This window comes from Notolepis coatsorum (assembly GCF_963971535.1).
Source record: "Notolepis coatsorum genome assembly, chromosome: 1".
Taxonomy (NCBI): domain Eukaryota; kingdom Metazoa; phylum Chordata; class Actinopteri; order Aulopiformes; family Paralepididae; genus Notolepis; species Notolepis coatsorum.
The window spans coordinates 16584707-16608373 of NC_140165.1; the positions used below are offsets into that span (position 1 = coordinate 16584707).

Consider the following 23667-nt stretch of genomic DNA (forward strand, 5'->3'; position numbering starts at 1 on the left):
TGCCTTCTTGTCTTCTTTTTAAGATTTCTTTTGTCACACTTTTTACTCTAGTGTGAATTGCTCATCATCAAAACATTTTGTTACAATACGTTGGAAAATGAGAGGGATACACATTTCAAGCCAACATCTTAAGCTTCAATTTAATGTAGGAATGACTATTGAAAGTTGTTTTGATGATGAGCAATTCACACTAGAGTAAAAAGTGTGACAACGTCCCCCTTTCTCCCCTATGTTCATTGATAAAGAAAAATAATGTCCACAGCCAGTGTAAAACAAAGATATCCAAACGGTTTATTTCTCGAATATTCTAGAATGTTCTATTATGATGACATCATACTGTGACATCACAAATATTCTAGAATGTTCTATTATGATGACATCATACTGTGACATCACAAATGTGCTAGAATGTTCTATTATGATGACATCATACTGTGACATCACAAATATTCTAGAATGTTCTATTATGATGACATCATACTGTGACATCACAAATGTTCTAGAATGTTCTATTATGACAATATATAAGAGAGGTTCAATGGCTTTATCTACATCCAATCCATAGTCCTAATGCCGTGTCAATCTAAGGTCATACAAATAAACATATAAACATTCATACAATACAATAACCTGATATATAGCGTTGGCTCCTATACTGTCCTGACGCGCACAGCTGGGCGGAGCGCGCACACGCTCACAACATTACGCACAGGCCGCTCTCCTCGGTGATTCGCCGGCTCCGCGCCGCCCTCCTCTACTAGGTAACTTATTCACAGTTTTCGGGCGGAGTCGAGAGAGGAATCGGATATATTTGTGCGCCTTTCGCAAGATCGAGCTGGGTTCAACATCTCCGACGTCGGTGGTTATTTTTTGGAATTGGGTACTCCAACAAGGAAGGAAGGGATCTGATCTGCATGCAAAGGAAAAAGGAACCGACATCTTTTTAAGGGAAATAATAACAACCGTCAAATCAAAATGCCTTCCAATAATAAAGGCGATGGCGGATGGAAGAGGTTTGTGTGGAATTCGGAGACCGGAGAATTGCTTGGACGCACCGGGGGAAGTTGGTGTAAGTATGTCTCTTGGTTTATCCGGCTGTAACAACGGAAACTGTACACGGAGAGCGTCGATCATCGTGGTCAAATGTTTCAAAAGTCATGATCGTCGACTTGCGTTTATTCCCGGAGCGCGTCTCTCTGATCGCCTCGTGTGTGTCGTGTTCAGTGCGAACAGAACCCACCTGTTTGATTTGACTTTGCTGCATTTTTACATGATTATTATAGCCTCGTTATTACAGCGCAGTCATAAGCGCCAGTAGGCCACCGCTGCTGCTGCTGCACACTGTCTGTGCCCCTGTGTGGCACGGAGTTCACTGTACGGGGTGCTCCTCATTTTCAAAAGCCTGTATCTTATTATTATTAGTATTATTATTATTCAAACCTGTCCTTGACTCTCGGTCGAAGTCAGACGCGTTCGATCGATTGATTAAAAAACGACCACAGAGATGGTACAACCAAGGTCATTTTTCATGGGCATAAGCCCACATGCTAGCTGTATTGTAAAACAATTTTTAATAATAAATCCGTTTTTCCAATTGTAAATGCGGTGTGCAGCATAGACCGGCTGTGAGATGCGTCGCAGACGGGTATAGGTGGAACACCACGACATTCTTGTTTTATTTACGAGACGGGGCCTATGATCTATCTATAAGCACTATGACATTCAGACGGAACACGTTGTTGTTGAAACGGAAAGTTAATTGTGTCATATTTCCCCACAACCGGTGACGCGATCAAAGGGTTAAAAATGCATCACGTCCAAGGTGAGTCAAGGTGATCTGGGGCCTCTGTGCTTCCAAATGGAGAGAGAGAGGGTTGTGACTCGATCCGTCTTGGGTTTCTCTCTCCCTGGTCCCACGCCAGTAGTGTAGGGTAACAATGGGATTGATTAACTAGTTCTCTATACCTTTCTCTGGTTTCCTCCAGCGGCCATGCCCTCCTCCCCCCCCATCTCAATGTCACATACCTTTTGGACATGGTTCTGTCTTCTTCTAGGTGTTTTGACAACAACACTAGACAGTTTTAGGGGGAATGTTGCAATTCGGTGCGCACACGTGTTTTTACTCACCGGTCGGTATATCGATCATTGATTCGAGCCTAGGTAAACAGGGGAACACACAAACGGATGTTTCACTAGATAGAGGCGTCTGTCAATAAAGTTGTGTGAAACTCGTCGGTGCACTTAGTGTGTGTCCCCCACTCCTTCCTCATGTCAGCCCGAAAATTGCTGATGCATTGGAAAAACGTGCCATGCGCAGTGCTGCTGCGCGCAAGGTTATGATCGATGGACGGATATCTCAGTACCTATACCAGCTATTAGTCCAATCTACTGAATTACGTTTGAAGTCTTTTTTTATGACCCATTCCCAAATATTGGCCCTAAAACTCAAAATGGCAAATTGCTTGCACGGAATGCAAAAATAATTATTTCCCCTAATGTCATTCCGAGACATGTTCACATACAAATGAGGTGTGTTGTTTTAGTGTGTAATAATAAGAATATCATTGGCAAAGGGAATATTCGACCTGTTTTTGGTCCTTGTGTCGATGGAGCGTGCTCAGTCATGCCCTGCAGCATCAGCTGGAGGTTCTGTCTGAGAGGGTTTCCAATGTGACCCTTTGACATTGCCTCGCACTGGGAGGCCTAGCGTACCTGTGCGTCGCACCTTGCTACCGCTGCAAGGTTATCACACAAGATGCGCATCGTTTATTGTTATAACAGAATAGGGACGTCTATTGTTTCTAGTTTTGTGACATAATAACCTAAACATAAAGTTGATTTCTATAACGTTTTCAGCGGAATGACTATTTCCTGCATGCCTTGTTGTCTGGGATTACGAGGTTCTGTGGTGGCGGAGTTCAACTCTTTACACATCCCTGTGAAGCTGGGGAGACAATGGCTTCCAGTGTCTTGATTTGAATGTGAATGGTAGCTTTGTTGTTGTCACCTCCCTCCATATAGGAGACACACAGGCCCTACTGTTGACAATGCATTCTGTCTCCCTTTGGCTCGGCGTGGCTAGTTGCCAGGCCGGTCTAGTTGTCAAGGAGTCTACCGGAGAGGCACTCGAGTCACAGCTTTGATTAGCTAGGAGATATGGCCTCGTCGCTTACTGTACCCGACAGCGTCGTCCTGTATAATGACGGGATACCATATTCCTTTATCGACCCCCTTGGGGGGAAATGTGGGGGAGGCGGCATGGCGGGAATAATACATGGATGCTCTGTAACCATAGGCCGATATATCTGTGTTGTTGGGGGTAGAAACACGGTGGTGGACTGTGGTTTTAGCTCCCGGCGTCTGAGGAATGTGGTATAGTATTTGAACCCTTTCACTGCCACACGGCGGATTGGTTAACCCTTTCACTACTACCACACTAGTGCATAATGTTAACCCTTTCACTGCCACACACTGCAGATGGTTAGCGGTCTGTGGTGTGTGGTAGTGAAAGGGTTAACCTCCTGCAGTGTGGCAGTGAAAGGTGTAACCTTCTGTATGTAGTGTGGCAGTGAAAGGGTTAACCTCCTGTAGTGTGTGGCGGTGAAAGGGTTAACCTTCTGTAGTGTGGTGGCAGTGAAAGGGTTAACCTCCTGCCGTGTGGCAGTGAAAGGGGGTTAACCTTCTGTAGTAGTGTGTGGTAGTGAAAGGGTTAACAAGACTTCCATTAACCGGTTCTGAATGAGATTAAAATAAGGTTATTCTGTCGCGTCGCCCCCCCCCCCCCCCCCACGTTTCCTCGTATGCAGGGGGAGAAGAACGCAGCTAATTGAAATTGTACTTCAGGTTAACCGAGGGCGTTCTCCGGCGGTTTCCCCGTGGCTGGGCCGCGACATGTTTCCCCGTGGCTGGGCCGCGACATGTTTCCCCGTGGCTGGGCCGCGACATGTTTTCAGTGTTTGTCAAACCAGATATGCTGCTCCAGCCAGCAGTTGAGCAACGCGGTGCTCTCTCTCTATCTACCGGCTCGGCGTTGTTGCACAACGGGGGGGGGGGGGGGGTACCGTGTAAACTTTAACCGCTAGCGTATCGCATAGCGCGCCTCGATCGTTAAGTCGATCTTACACCCCTGCGGCCGTGGACAGCCGCCTTGACAATGGGAAGAATTTGTCTCCATACAATGTGCATTGAAAAAAAAAAAAAAAACGTATATACAGTCTGACTTCCCTCGATTCTTTGTGTGCTCTTAGCGGGAGAGGGGGAGGGTGTAGGTCGGGCCTCCCAAGGGCACGTCCCTGTCCTGTGTGTGTCTCTCTTGTGTCTCTGAACAACCATGGCATGACACATCCTTTCTCTCTCTCTCTCTCTCTCTCTCTCTCCCTCCCTCCCTCTCTTTTCTCCCCACAGTTAAAATCATAGTATTCTACATCATCTTCTACGGCTGCCTTGCCGGGATCTTCATCGGCACCATCCAGGCCATGATGATGACGTTGAGTGACTTTAAACCCACATGGCAGGACAGAGTCGCCCCCCCAGGTAAGAGACGAGGACCCCCCCCCCCAACCTATCACAGACCCGCCCCTTCACGTCTTTCGGGGACATAGTAGGGTATTGTGCTGAGTGCACACATTTTTGTAGCGTGAACATTTTTGAATGGGTTTGTTTATTTTGTCTTCCAAGTCGCTTGTGGTTGGCTGGCCTCTGTGCAATATTTGCATCTCTGTTGAATGTTTGAACGCTCTGCGCTATCGCTCGACTAGCTCCCTTGTGTGTGTGGCTGTGTGCGTGTGCACACGCACACACACACACACACGCACACACACACACACACACGCGCACACACACACACACACACACACCTTTGGCTGGTTTCCATAGCTGGGAAGCCCCCACTGAGGATCATCATTGTGATGCAGGGTCAGTGGGGACTGTGACTCCATTTTGTGCCTAATAGGCTACATCAATCGTCGACATAATGTTGGAGCGGGAGAGGTGTTCATTTTGATTTAGGAGGAAGTGGATTTGCGCAAATCACCCCCTACTAGCCCTGGCTGTTAAGGAGCATAAACTAGGTTAACGTCTACAAGTTTGTTTGCCCACAAGAGGGAGGTTTGAGAAAGAGGGAGAGAGAGAGAGAGGCGGAGGAGGGGTTGGTCAAACAAACTCCTATTGAATTTCACACATACACAGTTTAAGCTAGTTACACAGTAAGATATGAGGCCTCTCTATCAGTTGAAGTGGAATTCACTCAAGCGAGGAGGAGCTCTGGGTCGTCTCCACTGGGAGGCCGTTACAAGGACAGTTAATGTCTCCGCTAATCAATTCAGTGGTCGGCTGACGGCCTGACAAGATGTCCTCAATGTTGTTGGCTGAACAACAACAACTGCTACTAGTAGGCTTTCGCAGAGACAAAATCGAGTTAACAGTTTAACCGTACGGGAGGTTCAAACGGCTCTCCGCAGTCGAAGTGGCGACGGTGTGACGCATGCGTGGGAGTTTTAACGCAAGTTGTCATGTGCTGGTTTTTCATGAAACCATTTGTCATTCCATGTGTACCAACCCCCTCCCCTCCCCCACGATCTCCCTTATGTTCAACTTCCCCTTTTTCTCTGTAATTACAGGGTTCCAAAAGAGTTGTGTGTGTGATAAATACAGACTGCTGCTCACATGCTCTTCATTCTGGTCTAGTAAGCTGATATAATAATAATAATAATAATAATAATAATAATAATAATAATAATAATAATAATAATAATAATAATAATAATAATAATAATAATAATAATAATAATAATTAATTTATTTTGTATAGCGCTTTTTAAAGTCGCTGACAATAGGCAAAAACAAAGAACAAAGAAACATAGATGATAGAACAACAGGGAACAATATGAGTACACAAGAACATAAATATACGTGTATATATAGATATAGCTTCTCGTAGGGGGACAGGCATTATTGTGCCCGTCGTGCCTCCAACTACACAGAGATCCTTCGCTTTTCACCACAGCGTCCTTCCTCGCGGGAGTTTGAAAATGACAAAAGAAAAGGAGAAAATCTTTGTAATTGGGAGATGAGAGACTTTTATTTTGTATCAGTACCACCGTGGGTAGTGACAAAAAATTATGGAAATACCATCCGTATCGTGGTTTAAATTGGATCACACCGTGGCACTGTACTATTTATAGGGCTGACCCGAATGCTTGGAAGCTTTGATCATTGCCATGGTAATCAAATACTTAAAAAAAAAAATGTACCCCCGCCACAAATAAGAATTAGTCCAGGGGGAGTATCTTATTGAAATAATAACCCAAAATGATTAATTATGTTCTTCTCAAACAAGGTTATTTAGAACTTTCGGAAAACGTTTCCGTCTATTTTCAGTCCCCGTCTACCTGTGAAACGTTGCGCTTTTTGTCCCGTGTGGCTTTGCGCCTGCAGCGAGAGTGTAGGCTACCGTCGCTCCAGTGTCTTCATGAACCCTTTCACTACCTCACTACCAAAGGGTTAACCCTTTCACTACTGCACTACCAAAATGACCCTTTCACTACCTCACTACCAAAGGGTTAACCCTTTCACTACTGCACTACCAAAATGACCCTTTCACTACCTCACTACCAAAGGGTTAACCCTTTCACTGCGACAATAGTACAGAAGGTTTTCACTGCCACGCGATAAATGGTTAACCCTTTCACAACCACACTACAGGAGGTTAACCCTTTCACTACCGTTTGTAGTGTGGCAGTGAAAGGGTTAACCATTTAAATCCTTCTTCAGGCCTCTTGTCTCGGGGCAACGAACAAGACCACAACATTATGACTCGATTTCCGTTATCTGTAATGGGCTTCATCATAATAGAGTCACGTTTTTTTCTTTGGTGGTTGATGTGTGGATGAAACATCTGTTTTCAGTTGCACCTAATGACAGAAGGATCTGGAGGACTTGAGTAAACTGCGATGCAGAGCCACACAGGCAAAGCTATTTATAGGCAAAGCCCACCCCCCAAAAAATTGCAGGTGCGAGCGAGGAAATGTTTTCAAAACAGAGGGTAAAATGTGCAGGAATATGGGAGCAGACACTCCGTGTGCTTGAAATGTAACAATGTTGCAACCTTGTGCATGTAACACACACACACACACACACACACACACACACACACACACACACACACACACACACTAACAGCAGGCCATGTTGGTGGAGGACAGAGTGAATGGACTAGGGGTGGGAATCGCCAGAGACCTCATGATACGATACTATCGCGATACTTGCGTCACGATACGATAGTATCGCGATACTAAATATATCGCGATACGCTGAGTATTGCGAAATATTTGTATTTATTTATTTTTTGATCACATTTAGTTTATTACCTTTTTTCAACTGCAAAGTAAAACTTTGTCAACATGTTTTATCTAATAAAATAAAGTTCAGTCTGTTCATCTCACTTCAATAATTTTTATTGCAGAACATGGTATTTTCTCAAGCAGACGGATGTCAACACTGTAATCTGTGTTGCATGTACCTGACAAACTGAACTGTTTGTATTACAGTCATATTCCAACTTAACTGAATGCACGTGTGTGTGTGTGTGTGTGTGTGGACTACAAACTGTACTATTACAGGTATTGAAATGAACAATGCAAATTCCGTATACAAAATAAATAAATATACCGGTATATATTAAAAAAAATTATGAATAATTTAATATCGATACTGGGCGTCCCTGTATCGATACAGTATCGCCACGCAAAGTATCGCGATACTACTACGTATCGATTCCCCCCCCCCCCCCCCCACCCTTAGAAGGGACACAGTACCGCTACATATTACCCCCTGTTTCAGGTTTCCCCCTTTTTCCATAAAAACTGATGTGCCGTTCCACCTCTAAATCACCTCGTATTGCAAAAATATTGTGCATGTATTGTTCTTACATGGATGGTAACACGTTTAGCACCCAGACAAATCAATACGCTGGAAAAGTGTATTTTGATGCACGGGACCGTTATCCACGGCTGGCGACTGGCCACTCACTACTTGAACCCCTTCACAGCGCATTTTGCCAAAGAATGGGGACACATTAGTCCTCCTGTCACACAACCTATAGCGGGTTGAGCGCTCGCATCATTCAAGCCGCTCTAGGTAGTTTATTATTAAGGCATGGACCACAGAAGCTATTTTCGTTATAGGTGTAATTCATGTTTTTTCGCTTTGATTGGAATGCGGTTGTTTATTTAGTTTGAACAATACACACTTAAAGTGAAGGCGCGGTTTTATTTATTAGACGCAATTCTGTTAATTATTTAAAGGGGACCTGCATTGCTATTCCTTGCACTATTTGGGCAACTTTACACAATTCCTGTGAGTATTGAAGACATCTGTAAGGTTTTTTTTCCAAAAAATTCATTGTTTTATATTTCTAATCAAGTACTCAAAACCATCATTTTTCAGCCTCAGGATTTCAGGCTGTTGAGTGACAGTCAGCCCACACAGTCTGCGACTGGTAGACAGAGAGAGATAGAGAGAGAGAGAGCTGAGAGAGAGAGAGAGAGAGGATTCACTTGCGTGCGGAGTGTTTGCACAGTGGTCTCTCTCTCTCCCTCTCTCCCTCTATCTCTCTCTCTCCCTCGCAGAGTGCATGCAGAGGTGTCAGGTTTCACTCTGCCTCGCAGTATGAGGAAGTGGTTTCCACTCGCTGTGTAGTCTAGGTAGATTGTGGGCGGGCATTAGCTCCAACCACAGAGCCAATTGCATCACTGTCCGCTTACCCAGGGCCCCGGTGACGTCACGATATGCCTCAAATCAGGATGACCTAATTAAATCTAGCAGGAAATGGTCTGAGCTGAATGAGAGCAATCCGCCAATATGGTATTTAGACACAAAAACACATTGATACTGTCTGGTTAGGAGCGAGGGAAAATGGATGGATTATCCAATGGGGGGTCCGGGAGGGGGGGGGGGGGTACGAGCTAGAGCATATGTGTGTAGGTTTTTAGATAACAGGTATTAAGGGTATATCCTATATAAGACAATTAACTAAAATGTGATTTCATTGGATGTGCACTGTCAACTAATGCTTGTATATCTTATCGTGTGTTGTCATGTTTGTTTATGTGTTTGTTTAAAAAATTATAAAAAAATAGAATACAAAAAAAAACATTGATACTAACTCCTATTACTATAATACAATGCTAGAGACTGAAAAATGACATTTATAATGCATGTCACCTTTAAGATTTCGTGTAAAGGTCTACACTGACATGGTCCTAATTTCTGTTTTACTTTCACAAGCAACCAATTAATTTAACTTTGATTAGGCCTGTATAAAGACACTACTTCACTTTGATCAGGCCTGTATAAAGACACTTTCACTTTGATTAGGCCTGCATAAAGACACTACTTCACTTTGATTATGCCTGCATAAAGACTACTTCACTTTGATTAGGCCTGCATAAAGACACTACTTCACTTTGATTAGGCCTGTATAAAGACACTTTCACTTTGATTAGGCCTGTATAAAGACACTTTCACTTTGATTATGCCTGTATAAAGACCAGGGCTGACCCCAAATAGTCGACTAATCGATCGAAAGGAGCCGTAGTCGACTGCCAACTTCTATAATCTTTTTATTTATCATTCTTTCAAAAAGCAAAGAGGCCTAGAAACGTGGCTAACGCTAATGGCGTGCATACCAGAGAGGCTAACTGCCTAAGAAACGGGCACAAAGGCACTGAAAGAGGATTTCACCCATCTAATGAACACACTAGACTAGACAAATATCAAGATGTATCCATCAGTGGACCAATTGCATGCTTTCGCAGAGGACAAGAAGCCTTCAGTCGACTCCTTCAGACATTAAGCACCCCCCACAGCCCAAATGGAACAATGAAAAAAAATAGAATATGTATATATATATATTAGTCGACTATTGCGGAGTGAGAGGCGGAGTCACAGAGTTGGAGAGAAGAAGTGGGGACAGAATGGGTTGGAGAGTGATAGGCAACCTTCGGAACCAAGAAGCCACCTGATGATGATATTGGCAAATTTTGGCCAATCAAAGTCGACTATACAAATCCTTAGTCGGGGACAGCCCTAATAAAGACACTTTCATTTTGATTAGGCCTGTATAAAGACACTTTCACTTCTCTTATTGGGCCTGTATAAAGACACTACTTAATTTAGATTAGGCCTGTATAAAGACACTACTTCATTTTGATTAGGCCTGCATAAAGGACTTTCACTTCTCTTATTGGGCCTGTATAAAGACACTTTCACTTCTCTTATTGGGCCTGTATAAAGACACTTTCACTTCTCTTATTGGGCCTGTATAAAGACACTACTTCATTTAGATTAGGCCTGTATAAAGACACTACTTCACTTTGATTATGCCTGCATAAAGACACTTTAACTTCTCTGATTGGACATTAAGGGGCTATTCTGTTAGACTATAAGCCAATGTATTTAGTGGATTAGTCTACTGCTGTCAAGAAATACATGGTTTTTATTTTATATATTTTATTCTTGGCTGCACGTGTTATTTATTTTTCATATGCCTATGAGCCGTTTCGTTATAGACTAAGGCTGTAATTAATACAATTTAATTATTGCACATTTTGCGGTCAATTTCATTTCAATGTAGGGGGAAAAACCTTGATGTCCGATTTAGCCTTTGTCTCTCAACACTCATAATAATTACAACAATAAAGACTAAGACTAGTGTATGGGCGGCTACGTGGCGTAGTGGGCAAGGCACTCGCCACGAAATGCTGGAGACGCTGGGCTCGTCAGTTCGAGCCCAGCGCTCCACATTTGCTTTCAGTTTAGCTGGTCGTCCACAGTAATACACATTGGCCGTATTACGGGGAGGGAAACTGAAGGGTGGGGATCGGGCGTTGTGGACAGCGACTCCTACAGGTCGGTTGGTGCGCCTGCGCAGTAGAATCAGGAAGTGTCGGGGGCAGCGTGAGCCTCCCACGCGTTACTCCTCGCCACTGAGAGATCGAGCTGCGCAGGTGAAAAGATGCGACTGCTGTTACCTCAAGTACCGGAGGGGACTTGTGCTATGTATGACTTAGTCCACATTGCAGCCGGCTTGTGGGAGGCAAGAAACAGCGTCCGTGACAGGGGAGGGTTGAATTGGATGATACGAAATTGGGATGGGAGAAAAATATAGAAAATGGGAGAAAAAGTGGATAAAAAAAGACTAAGACTAGTGTGTGATGAAAACATAATGAATTCATAATAACAGCAAATTGAAGAAAGTACACAGTAACTATAACTATATAGTTATATAGCCCCCACTATAACCGAACAATCCTGAAACTTCAAAGCCCAAAACAAGGTAACCATCGACGCACTAAAGTGCTACCATGGTGATGATGTGCAGCTTTTGCCAGCACCATGGTGAATTATTTATACATGCACCGATGATGCCACTATGATACCTTTTTGCGGGGGGGGGTTATACATTTTGGGTCTCTGTATTTTTTCACTTTCAGTAAGGTGACACTTTTAACCCTTTCACCACCACACTACAGAAGGTTAGCCCCTTTCACTACCACACTACAGACGGTTACAGTGGTTGTGAAAGGGTTAACCCTTTGTCGTGTGACAGTGAAAGGGGTTTAACCTTCTGTATTGTCGCAGTGAAAGGGTTAACCCTTTGGTAGTGTGTGGTGGTGAAAGGGTTAACCCTTCTGCCTTGTTAGGTAACAGAGTTGGCATCAAATTCAAGGTCATAAAAAAACTTAATTTGTAATATTTTGTTCCAATTCTTTTTTTTATGAATACCACTATGAACCTAACTCAACATATCTATCAACGATTCCAAAGATTTTCGAATTGTAACCCCTTATATTCCCGTTTGTGTTAGGGTTGGGGTTAAACCCCTAATGGCATGAAATAAACCACTGGGGTCGTTTTGTCCTCTAATATTGGTAACTTTCTTTTAGAGGTTTTCAAAATATAATCTCAAATTCTGTAAATATATGGAAAATAAGCAAACTGACCCAATTTCATGACATAATCATCAACACACACACACACACACACACACACACACACACAAAAAGGCTAAATACAGGAAATAGTTGCTAAGGAGGCAAAAGGGTTAAGTAATGGTTTCACTACTGAACTGGACGTACGGCGAGACTGTACTCGAGTCACAACACTCCAGTGGTGGTAGATGTTTGCTTCTTGACTAACTAGGCCATGCTGTGTGTGTGTGTAGCTGTCATGCTGTGTGTGTGTGTAGCTGTCATGGTGTGTGTGTGTGTAGCTGTCATGCTGTGTGTGTGTGTAGCTGTCATGCTGTGTGTGTGTGTAGCTGTCATGGTGTGTGTGTGTGTAGCTGTCATGCTGTGTGTGTGTGTAGCTGTCATGGTGTGTGTGTGTGTAGCTGTCATGGTGTGTGTGTGTGTAGCTGTCATGGTGTGTGTGTGTGTAGCTGTCATGGTGTGTGTGTGTGTGTAGCTGTCATGGTGTGTGTGTGTAGCTGTCATGGTGTGTGTGTCAGCTGCCGCGGTATCGGTATTACCGCGGTATCGCTGTTACATCATGCCCACCGCAGCGTTGGGCTGAATACCGGCATCACCGCTGTTTTTTATTATATTATTATTATTATTACGCTCTCGTTGGGCTTGCGGCTCTGCAGATATACCCTACTTCTCTGTCGAGATTCCAAGCGACCCTATTGAGTACCAGAAAAGTCACATGAAACACTGCAGACCACAGATTGGTCAGAAGAGATACGCGAAGTGCTTTTACTTCCTGAATCTCAGCCATGAGCCATTGATCAGAGCTCAGTCACAACACGGCTAATAGTACGTTAGCTCCCACCGGAGACCGGAGTGGATTGCCGTCGCTCCTCAGGGAACGAGGCATAATGATTTTACTGCAACGAAATGTTCTAATAAAAGCCCTTCGTTCTATACACTTGTTGTCTGATTGAAAACTTTATTAACAGACCGCAGAATGGGTACAACTCGGCACGCTCTGAGCAAAGAAAGGAACTTAGATATTAATTTAGTAACGCTTGCCTTGCTATGGTCCGGTAAATACGAACGTGTAACTATACTAACGTTAATGCCACAAATCGAATGCCTTTGTAATCATAAGTAGTAACGTTATAATAATAATAAGAAGAAAGGGTCGGGGGGGTAACCGGCGGGCGCGCCGCTACCACTCCTGCCCGCGACACCTAGTGAACGGCGCACGACCAGAGGGGAGACTTCGAATCCGTGTTTCACTTTTAATAACGAATGCGTGCTTGCCGAATCCCAAACAATATTCATGCTGCAAAGTCATCCTCTAAAGATAGACATTTAGACTAGAGGCAGGCTATATGCTATAAAGAGTAGACTACTACTAAAAAAAAAATGCATTCAAACTTTTTTTTTTTTTTTTTTTGTGCGTGCGGTAAAAACCGCGGCGGTAGGAAATATTTTGCAAATTTGTGCGGTAAGGAAATAATCAATACCGCGGCAGTGTGTGTAGCTGTCATGGTGTGTGTGTGTAGCTGTCATGGTGTGTGTGTGTGTGTGTAGCTGTCATGGTGTGTGTGTGTGTGTGTGTGTAGCTGTCATGGTGTGTGTGTGTAGCTGTCATGGTGTGTGTGTGTGTGTAGCTGTCATGGTGTGTGTGTGTGTGTGTGTGTGTGTGTGTGTGTGTGTGTGTGTAGCTGTCATGGTGTGTGTGTGTGTAGCTGTCATGGTGTGTGTGTGTGTGTGTGTGTGTGTAGCTGTCATGGTGTGTGTGTGTGTGTGTGTGTAGCTGTCATGGTGTGTGTGTGTGTGTGTAGCTGTCATGCTGTGTGTGTGTGTGTGTAGCTGTCATGCTGTGTGTGTGTGTGTGTGTAGCTGTCATGGTGTGTGTGTGTGTGTGTGTGTGTAGCTGTCATGGTGTGTGTGTGTGTGTAGCTGTCATGGTGTGTGTGTGTAGCTGTCATGGTGTGTGTGTGTGTGTAGCTGTCATGGTGTGTGTGTAGCTGTCATGGTGTGTGTGTAGCTTCTGTCCCCCATTGCCCTGAATTTTCCACTGAGGTAATAGAGGGACCTGTGTTGATCTGTGGGAGTCCCTTAAAAGAAAGGGAGGGGGAAGAGAGAGGACAGAATTGTTGCTCCCTCTCTCCTCTCCTCTTCACCCCATTGGTTCCCATTACAGTCCCACCCCCCACATTGCTTTTTAGTTCCACAGGTCGTAAAATTGAAAAAAAAGGACTGCTGTGAACCCTGGGTGACCTTTTGTCTGTGAGTTGAGGGCGGGGCGCCGGGCTCGGCGAGGGGTAAACAGGGGCGTATAGAGGGGTAAACAGGGGCGTATCGAGGGGTAAACAGGGGCGTATCGAGGGGTAAACAGGGGCGTATCGAGGGGTAAACAGGGGCGTATCGAGGGGTAAACAGGGACGTATCGAGGGGTAAACAGGGGCGTATCGAGGGGTAAACAGGGACGTATCGAGGGGTAAACAGGGACGTATCGAGGGGTAAACAGGGACGTATCGAGGGGTAAACAGGGGCGTATCGAGGGGTAAACAGGGACGTATCGAGGGGTAAACAGGGGCGTATCGAGGGGTAAACAGGGACGTATCGAGGGGTAAACAGGGGCGTATCGAGGGGTAAACAGGGACGTATCGAGGGGTAAACAGGGGCGTATCGAGGGGTAAACAGGGACGTATCGAGGGGTAAACAGGGGCGTATCGAGGGGTAAACAGGGGCGTATCGAGGGGTAAACAGGGACGTATCGAGGGGTAAACAGGGGCGTATCGAGGGGTAAACAGGGGCGTATCGAGGGGTAAACAGGGACGTATCGAGGGGTAAACAGGGACGTATCGAGGGGTAAACAGGGGCGTATCGAGGGGTAAACAGGGACGTATCGAGGGGTAAACAGGGGCGTATCGAGGGGTAAACAGGGGCGTATCGAGGGGTAAACAGGGACGTATCGAGGGGTAAACAGGGGCGTATCGAGGGGTAAACAGGGGCGTATCGAGGGGTAAACAGGGACGTATCGAGGGGTAAACAGGGACGTATCGAGGGGTAAACAGGGGCGTATCGAGGGGTAAACAGGGACGTATCGAGGGGTAAACAGGGGCGTATCGAGGGGTAAACAGGGACGTATCGAGGGGTAAACAGGGGCGTATCGAGGGGTAAACAGGGGCGTATCGAGGGGTAAACAGGGGCGTATCGAGGGGTAAACAGGGGCGGGGTAAACAGGGCGTATCGAGGGGTAAACGGGCTCATCGAGGGGTAAACAGGGGCGTATCGAGGGGTAAACAGGGGCGTATCGAGGGGTAAACGGGCGTATCGAGGGGTAAACAGGGACGTATTGAGGGGTACACAGGGGCTGGTTTCCAAAGAGGGGTTCCTCCCATTATTCGCTGGCTTTATCCTCCAGAGTTGGGAGTTATTTGACTAAATGTATTCAGTTACAGCCACACATTCATTGTCTGTTGACGAATATATTCAGTAATTTACTCTTGTCACACTATTAAATTAGAAATGTAATCTGGTTAACCGTTGGTTACTTTTGGATGTACCTCAGTGCCAAATATGAAAATAAAAGACAAAAGGAAAGATATCAATAAAATTACTTTTACTTTTGTATGGCAACAAAACAATGTCTGTTGTCTAATGTCTTTTGTGTTTGTGGTGTTTTTGTTTTTATTTTTATTTGGTATATTTGTATTTTGTATTTATTAGTTAAGTTTAGATCTGTATTTATTATTTATTATTGTTTTGTCATTATTATTATTATTATTATTATTATTATTATTATTATTATTATTATTATTATTATTATTATTATTATTATTATTATTATTATTATTGTTGTTGTTACTGTTGATGTTGTGTTGTTGGTTGTTGAAAATTGAAGAAGATTTTTTTTTAATATAATACAAAATATATATATTTACATAATGTATACAGCATTTGATTTAAATAAGATTAAGAATTAATTAATTGAAAGCACAGTAGGCTAAGTAGGTAAAATAGGCCAAATGACTGAGTGTCAGGCACCAAGAACAGAACAGAAATTGTAAGCTAATATAAATGATGTCTTCGTAGTTTTTACTGGGCGCCTTTCTCAAAACACAAATTTGGTAGATCGGAGACAAAGATGTGCTGTATAGGCTTTTGAAGGAATTTACATTTCTTGCTGGACTGCGCTGCTTAGAGCCTTCTGATGAAGATTATATTTATAAAACTCTTGGCATGTCAGAGAGAAATTCCCTTTGACTTGAATCTTCACAAGCTCCACGCTGTATCTGTTTCTCTGGTCCATCTATGCACCGGTCACGAGGGATAACAGTTGCTCAAACTTGACAAGTTACTCAAACTGCTCCGAACAACACAGCTCACAAGTTACTCAAACTGCTCCGAACAACACAGCTCACAAGTTACTCAAACTGCTCCGAACAACACAGCTCACAAGTTACTCAAACTGCTCAGAACAACACAGCTCACAAGTTACTCAAACTGCTCCGAACAACACAGCTCACAAGTTACTCAAACTGCTCCGAACAACACAGCTCACAAGTTACTCAAACTGCTCCGAACAACACAGCTCACAAGTTACTCAAACTGCTCCGAACAACACAGCTCACAAGTTACTCAAACTGCTCCGAACAACACAGCTCACAAGTTACTCAAACTGCTCCGAACAACACAGCTCACAAGTTACTCAAACTGCTCCGAACAACACAGCTCACAAGTTACTCAAACTCTCACAAGTTACTCAAACTCTCACAAGTTACTCAAACTGTGAAACACAACACAGCTCACAAGTGATAACTGGACAAAAACAACAACAATTCATGTATTTAACTGCAGCGGTTGACCCTGTAACGCGCCACAGAGGCTCTGAAGACACGGGGACACGGGTGGCGCGCTGGGAGCAGGTGGAGGACTAAGCTCTCTCTCATTGTGGCGACGGGTGATTTAACCCTTTCACTACCACACTACAGTGAAAGGATTAACCTTCCATAGTGGGATAGTGAAAGGGTTAACCCTTTGTCGTGTGGCAGTGAAAGGGTTAACCTTCTGTATTGTCACAGTGGAAGGGTTAACCTTTTGGTAGTTTGGTAGTGAAAGGGTTAACCTGTGCACAAATTGGGGCGTTTAGTCACCCTAGGGCTAGATCCACAAAGAATGGATTGCACGGAGCAAGTTGCACCCTTACTTACAATTCATTATGAATTGAAAATGGGGGACCCTGATGTAAACAAGACGAAAGTCTTTCTCTGGTCTGCATCCCCTTAACAATTGTGTGTATTGAGCCGTACTGTATTGTACCCATTCTGCAATCTGTTAAATAAAACTTTCATTCAATCAATCAATCTGCACGGTGATTGATTGAATGAAAATGTTATTAACAGATTGCAGAATGGGTACAATACACTACAGTACGGCTCAATACACACAATTGTTAAGGGGATGCAGACCAGAGAAAGACTTTCGTCTTGTTTACATCAGGGTCCCCCATTTTCAATTCATAATGAATTGTAAGTAAGGGTGCAACTTGCTCCGTGCAATCCATTCTTTGTGGATCTAGCCAGGTGTCCACCTGCTGAGCTGTCAAAAACAACATCATAAAGGAAAGCGGTCAGTCTTACCTGCAATGCTTCTTTAAATCAAAGTCCCAAAGGAGTCCTTTGATGTCGGCAGTATTGTTACCGCAGGCGGGCGTAGCTTACACTGGACTATGATGTTCTTCTCCTTTTCTGATTCAAACCAGGGATGGTCAAAACTCACAACATTACTATTTGATCGTCACTGGGAACTATTTCAATACTAAAAGCCTGCATAACTGGCGTTTGGTTAACTCATTCAGCGCCATAGCCTGTCCCCATCTCTGCTCTCTAGGGCCAGCTTTCCATTGCCTATTTTCACAACATTTCACGATCTTTGCGGATCTATTGTGTATTCTATATTTTCATGTATACGTTTGCGTGTTATCCCGTGGTGAATATTGTATAGTTTCAGAGTGATCCGGGCTAATTCCTGGAAGATGAGTTGTGGAGCGCTATGTGCATTTTGCAAAAGTCATTTGCATTGCTCGTCTGGACACGATACTATTTCCAAATCAAAGGTATATAATAGGTATTGTGTTTCATCATGAAGGCATCAAAGGGGGCGGGGGTCGTTTTGTGACGCTCTGATCGTCAGCAACGGCATACGTTTTGGAGTATGTGACATATGATCTTTGCGATCAATGTGAAATCATTGTAGGATTGATGTCATATAGTCCCTACCTTTGCTAAGAGGTATTCCAAAATGAATATTCCAGTTGTCTGATCGCGATTTCCAGTATTGATGTCCATCGGGTCCCTGACATAAAATGGGACAAACTATGCATCAAGTGTGCTGGACGCGTTCCAAGTTGCTCGAATGAAGCGATTCACTTGCCCGGGTCCAAATTCTCCGCCCGGACCATATACAATGTAACACACAGTGTGAAATAAGGTTTCAACGGGTAGGCGATACTGCCACCTAGGTCTCAGAATGAGTCCCAGTGATACACAGAGGTCTGTGAGACTGTATAGAATATTAAAATCGAAAAAAAGAAAAAAGGATCTAAAAATGTATTATTACGTGATTGGTGCTCAATCGCTGGCGGGCAAACACGTATTATTACGTGGTTGGCGCTGAATGAGTTAAAGGACCAACATTTGGGGAAATTAGCTTACCGTCATCTCCAGAGAGAGAAGAATATAGATACCAGTTTCCTCTCTGTGCGTTCAGTAGAAAGCTATCTGGCTGCACGTTAGCCTAGCTTAGCCTAGGCATTGTCCAACTAATACCTCTCCCGAAGGCTTACCGGCGGCGGCACTGTCCGCTTCCATTCATTGTGCTAAGCTAGGCTAACGTTCGCTAAGCTAGGCTAACGTTCGCTAAGCTAGGATCGCCATGTTTAGTTGGAAGAAACCTCATTCAATTTAAAAACAGGGTTCTGACTTGAGCCAAATCACCATAGATATAGAAAACTCTTTTTTTGTAAGTGAATGAGTGTAAACATTTCTTGGATTGGGGGCGTGGGGTGCACTGTTGTTATTTGACCAACAAGGCTGAAACTAACAGTGTTTTTTTGTTTTGTGCCCCATCGGACAGGTCTTTCGCACACCCCGCGCTCATTGAAATCTGAAGTGGCCTTCAACGAGAAAGACCCGGAGACCTACACGCCGTACACCAAGGCCCTGAAGGAGTTCCTCAAACTCTACAAGAAGGAGATCCAGGACAACACGATGGATTTTGAGGACTGCGGAGGTGGGTTTCTCCCCCCCCCCTCCCTCTCTCTCTCTCTCTCTCTCTCTCTCTCTCTCTCTCTCTCTCTCTCTCTCTCTCTCTCTCTCTCTCTCTCTCTCTCTCTCTCTCTCTCTCTCTCTCTCTCTCTCTTTGCCTAACTCTCTTTCTCTCTGTGTCACTTTCTCTGTCTCTTTCTCTCTGTCTCTTTCTCTCTGTCTCTTTCTCTCTGCTATGCTGGCAGATTACATCAGTTCGGTCTCACAATCTAGTAGCATTCCTACTTCTCAAAAGCAGGAGCTCCTTCCAGGGTTCGCACAAGGTTCTTGATTTTTGACAAAAAAACTAATTGTCGGAAATTGGTTTTAAGCCATAAATATTGGATCCGATTTTTTCCCAATAAAAAAAAAACACATTTAAAAGGGAATTGGATCCTTTTAAATGCCCTTTTAAACTGAAAAATAGTGCTTGGAAAACTACTTCGACATTTTTTATTTTGCAATGTCTGTGGGAACCCTATCCTTCTAATCCTAAGGTTATTTAACTCATGATGTAATTTAACAGTTACGTGCCTCCTCCAAGCTTTGGGACTAAAGTGTCCCATCAATTCCCCATCAATTCACAAATGAACTCAACGGCGCGTTCCTCTCTCCTTCAGACGAGCCCGCAGACTATAAGGGCAGGGGTGAACTGGATCGCGACGGGGGCACCAAGAAGGCCTGCCGCTTCTCCAAGAACCTCCTGGGGCCCTGCGACGGATCTGACATCGACTTCGGCTTCAACGTCGGCGCGCCCTGCTTCATCGTCAAGCTCAACAGGATCGTCAACTTCCGCCCAAGAGTGAGTGTGTGTGTGGGGGGGGGGGGGGGGGTGAATCATTCATGTTATTAATGAGGCAGGACATGATGTAATGCACATAAATATAACAGTTATAACATCCTTTTATTTTTATATATATATATATATATTTTTTTATATATGTTGGAAAACTCCAACATTTTGGGAAATTAGCTTATTTGGCATCTACCCTGGAGTTAGACAAGAAGATACATACCCTTTTCTTCTCTGTGCATGCAGTAGGAGTAGGAAGACGTGCACCGTTAGCCTAGCTTAGCGCCAGTCACTGGAAGTAGGTTCCTCCATTAGCCTAGTTCCCAACGTCTTCCTACTCCTACTGCATGCACAGAGAAGAAAAAGGTATGCATCTTCTTGTCTAACTCCAGGGTAGATGGCAAATAAGCGAATTTCCCAAAATGTTGGGAGTTTTCCTTTAATATCATCCATCTCCATGGTGGCGGGTGGCGACTGATCTCTATGTAGTCCACGTAGTAACAACTATGTACAAGAGCCATCCTTTACAATTATTTTTCATAATGTCTTTTCGTCAAGAAAAGGAAGCGTCTTCGCATCCCAGTGCAGTGTCACATAATCGTGTCTCAGTCCAAGATGGCCTTCATTGAGCGACTTAGCTCTTTATGGCTGAAACCATGTGGGTCAAATAGGAGATTCTGCGTTTGCACTTTAATTCTAAAAAATATATATATATTTTTTTTTCCAGCCACCTAAGACCAACGCCAGCATCCCAGAGGACGCACAGTACAAGGTGCAGCCCAACGTCATCCCCATCTTCTGCACCAACAAGGTACCCTCCTCGCTTCAGTCCACACACCACGCTTTTATACCACGTCTGACCCGGAGTAAGAGTACCTAACCCCCGCGTATATATATATATATATGGCTGCCAACCTGCTCCCAGGACGGGTGTTGAAAACTAGCTAACTTTGGCTAAAATACTGCCACGACAGGCGGTTGTGTTGCAGTATGTCATTGTGGTTGTATGTCCTTGTTACAAGGACACTGTCATAGATGCGATGCTCACCGGTCTTCCACTGAGGGCTGAGGTGCTTTCATCAAACAAGGGTTTGCTTTGTAGATTATTTGTAGTTATTAATGTATCTATCTATCTATCTATCTATCTATCTATCTATCTATCTATCTATCTATCTATCTATCTATCTATCTATCTATCTATCTATCTATCTATCTATCTATCTATCTATCTATCTATCTATCTATCTATCTATCTATCTATCTAAGATAAGATATTCCTTTATTGATCCCCTTGGGGAAATTCAGGCATCATAGCAGCAGGGGGGAGGGGGGAGGGGAGGTACAGGTAGTGGAAGACATGGTACAGGTCATAGAATTATAGTACAGTGGAGAAGTAAAAATAGAATAAAGATAGAATCTATCTATCTCTTATCTATATGTGTCTGTATCTCTGTTTCTGGTGGTGGGGTTACCATTTTGCTTACATTCAGACGGTGGGATCGGGACCTTCTCTTTGAATTTGTGATTTTTCATATGTCCGCCGTGTGTTTCAAAACGCCCCGCAGAGAGAGGAGGACAAGGACAAGATTGGGACAATCAACTACTACGGCATCGGGGGAGGCTTCCCGCTGCAGTACTACCCCTACTACGGCAAGCTGCTCCACCCCCAGTACCTGCAGCCGCTGGTGGCCATCCAGTTCACCAACCTCACCCGGGACACCGAGCTGCGCATCGAGTGCAAAGTCTACGGGGACAACATCGACTACAGTGATAAGGACCGGTACCAGGGACGCTTCGACATCAAGATCACCGTCGCCTCTTCATGACCAGCATCAGGATTGTAGCACTTTTGTCTCAAAATGACCCCCCCCCCCCCCCCCCTCATCACCTCCCTTCTGACCCCCCCCCCTCTCGCCTCAAGCCCCCCCCCCCCCCTCCCCTCCCCCCCTCATCACCTCCCTTCTGACCCCCACCCCCTCTCGCCTCAAGCCCACCCCCTCCCTCCCTCCCCCTAAACCTTTAAAAACACAACTTCAAGAGGTAACTTACAATATAATGTTGTGGAGAGGAAGAACGAGAGTAGTGTGGTTGTGTGGGGGGGGGTGGGGGGCAGGAGACGGGAGGGGGTAGGGGGGGGGGGGGACGACGATCGTGGTTGAGAATCACAACTAGTCTTGAATTAAAAAGAGAAAAAAAAAAGAAAAAACGACGACAAACTACGAAAGTAAAAAAACTACATACGGGACCGATACTTAAAAAAAAAAGAAAAAAAAACTGTCTGCTTTTCAAAACACTAGCTTCTCTGCATCTGTCTAGCGTCGTAGAATGTAATTTACAGAAAGAGTAGCAATAGCGTAATAAGAGAGAAAAAAAAAATATTTATTCTACTGTAAATGAGAATATTCCACGAGCCATGGGACATTGTTCATTCTCTTGACTGTAAATTGTAATTCCACCACCGGTGTGTCGCGAGTGGTCGCTCTTGCGAGCGGTCTCTCTCTTCGTCCCACATCCATACTGCTGCCTTTGTGTGGTTTCAATATTATATATTTTTTTGGGAGTGTACAGTGCAGTAGTCGGCTACTTTTTGGTCCTATTCCAAGCCACGTCGTAAAACCCGTTTTCTTTTTCTTATGTGAGCAAGCTTCAGCAGTCCAAGATGTGTATATACGTATATATATATATATATAAATGTATACTTAATGATTGAGAAAAAAAAAATATTTTGACACGGTACGCTCTGATCTCTACTGATCCGTGTGAGAAAAAAAGGTGTGCACTCCAGGGAATTTATCTTTATCTTCTCTTCTTCTATTCGTGTCTTTTACGTCTGATTTTATGGGAGAATATTTTTACATCACTTTTTTTTTCATTTGTTTTCTTTTTTTCCCCTTTCCTTTTATTTTTTCTTTCTCCTTTTTTTCCAATCACTTAAATGTGGGAGATGTTTTTTTTTTATTACAGTTTATTTCAGGCTATTACTTATTTTTTTGATTTTTTTCTTCTTTCCTTTTTCCTTTTCTTGAATGTAGAAGTTGTGTGTCCAGCCCTGTTAGACACTGGGACCCTCCAGCAGCCTCGGTGCGCTAACTCTGCTATAAATGAAAAAAAAGAGAGAAACAAACGAAAAGAAAAAGATTGTTGTTGTTTTTTTTTTTTTTTTTGCTGGATACATCACGACATTGTGGTGTAGCTTTCTGATGAATGTGTTTTTAGCCATTTAACATGGTGGAAGAATTTTATATTTATGCAGTTGTACATTTTTTTTCTTTGCAGAAAAGTGTAATGTATAAATACAATACCAAAGTCACTGGTCGGAGCGGAGGAGAATCTTCTGTCAGAAGCAATGCAGTACTCTGTGTTTTTAGGATCTCTCGTCGATGTTAAGTGCTAAAGTTCAATGTCTAACATCTGTTCATCCACTCTTGTCATTTATTTAATCAGAGTAAGAAACAAACTGAAATAAAATGAAGAAAATAAAAAAAAGTCCTGTCTTGTTTATTTCCATGGGTTTTGTGGTTTTGGTGTGGGATACCGTACGGTCAGACCATAACGTACATGTCTGCAGTCAACCTGCAAAATGCCCCCTCCCCCTATTGACTATGTTCAT

At 43.9% G+C, this 23667-nt stretch overlaps 1 protein-coding gene across 1 annotated transcript; it reads left to right on the forward strand.

The window, feature by feature from the left end:
- Positions 1–798: 798 nt before the first annotated feature.
- LOC311245236 (sodium/potassium-transporting ATPase subunit beta-233-like) lies at positions 799–23141 on the forward strand. The gene is made up of 6 exons (XM_084335071.1): positions 799–1069; positions 4405–4533; positions 19095–19250; positions 19885–20066; positions 20785–20868; positions 21623–23141. The coding sequence occupies exons 1-6, from the start codon at positions 976–978 to the stop codon at positions 21881–21883; spliced, it is 906 nt and encodes a 301-aa protein (XP_084191197.1). The 5' UTR covers positions 799–975; the 3' UTR covers positions 21884–23141.
- Positions 23142–23667: the final 526 nt, after the last annotated feature.

Coding starts and splice junctions, on each gene's coding strand:
- LOC311245236 (XM_084335071.1), top strand. CDS start 976: ATGCCTTCCAATAATAAAGGCGATGGCGGATGGAAGAGGTTTGTGTGG. Junction 19,251..19,884: donor GGATTTTGAGGACTGCGGAG/GTGGGTTTCTCC, acceptor TCTCTCCTTCAG/ACGAGCCCGCAGACTATAAG. Junction 20,869..21,622: donor CCATCTTCTGCACCAACAAG/GTACCCTCCTCG, acceptor AACGCCCCGCAG/AGAGAGGAGGACAAGGACAA.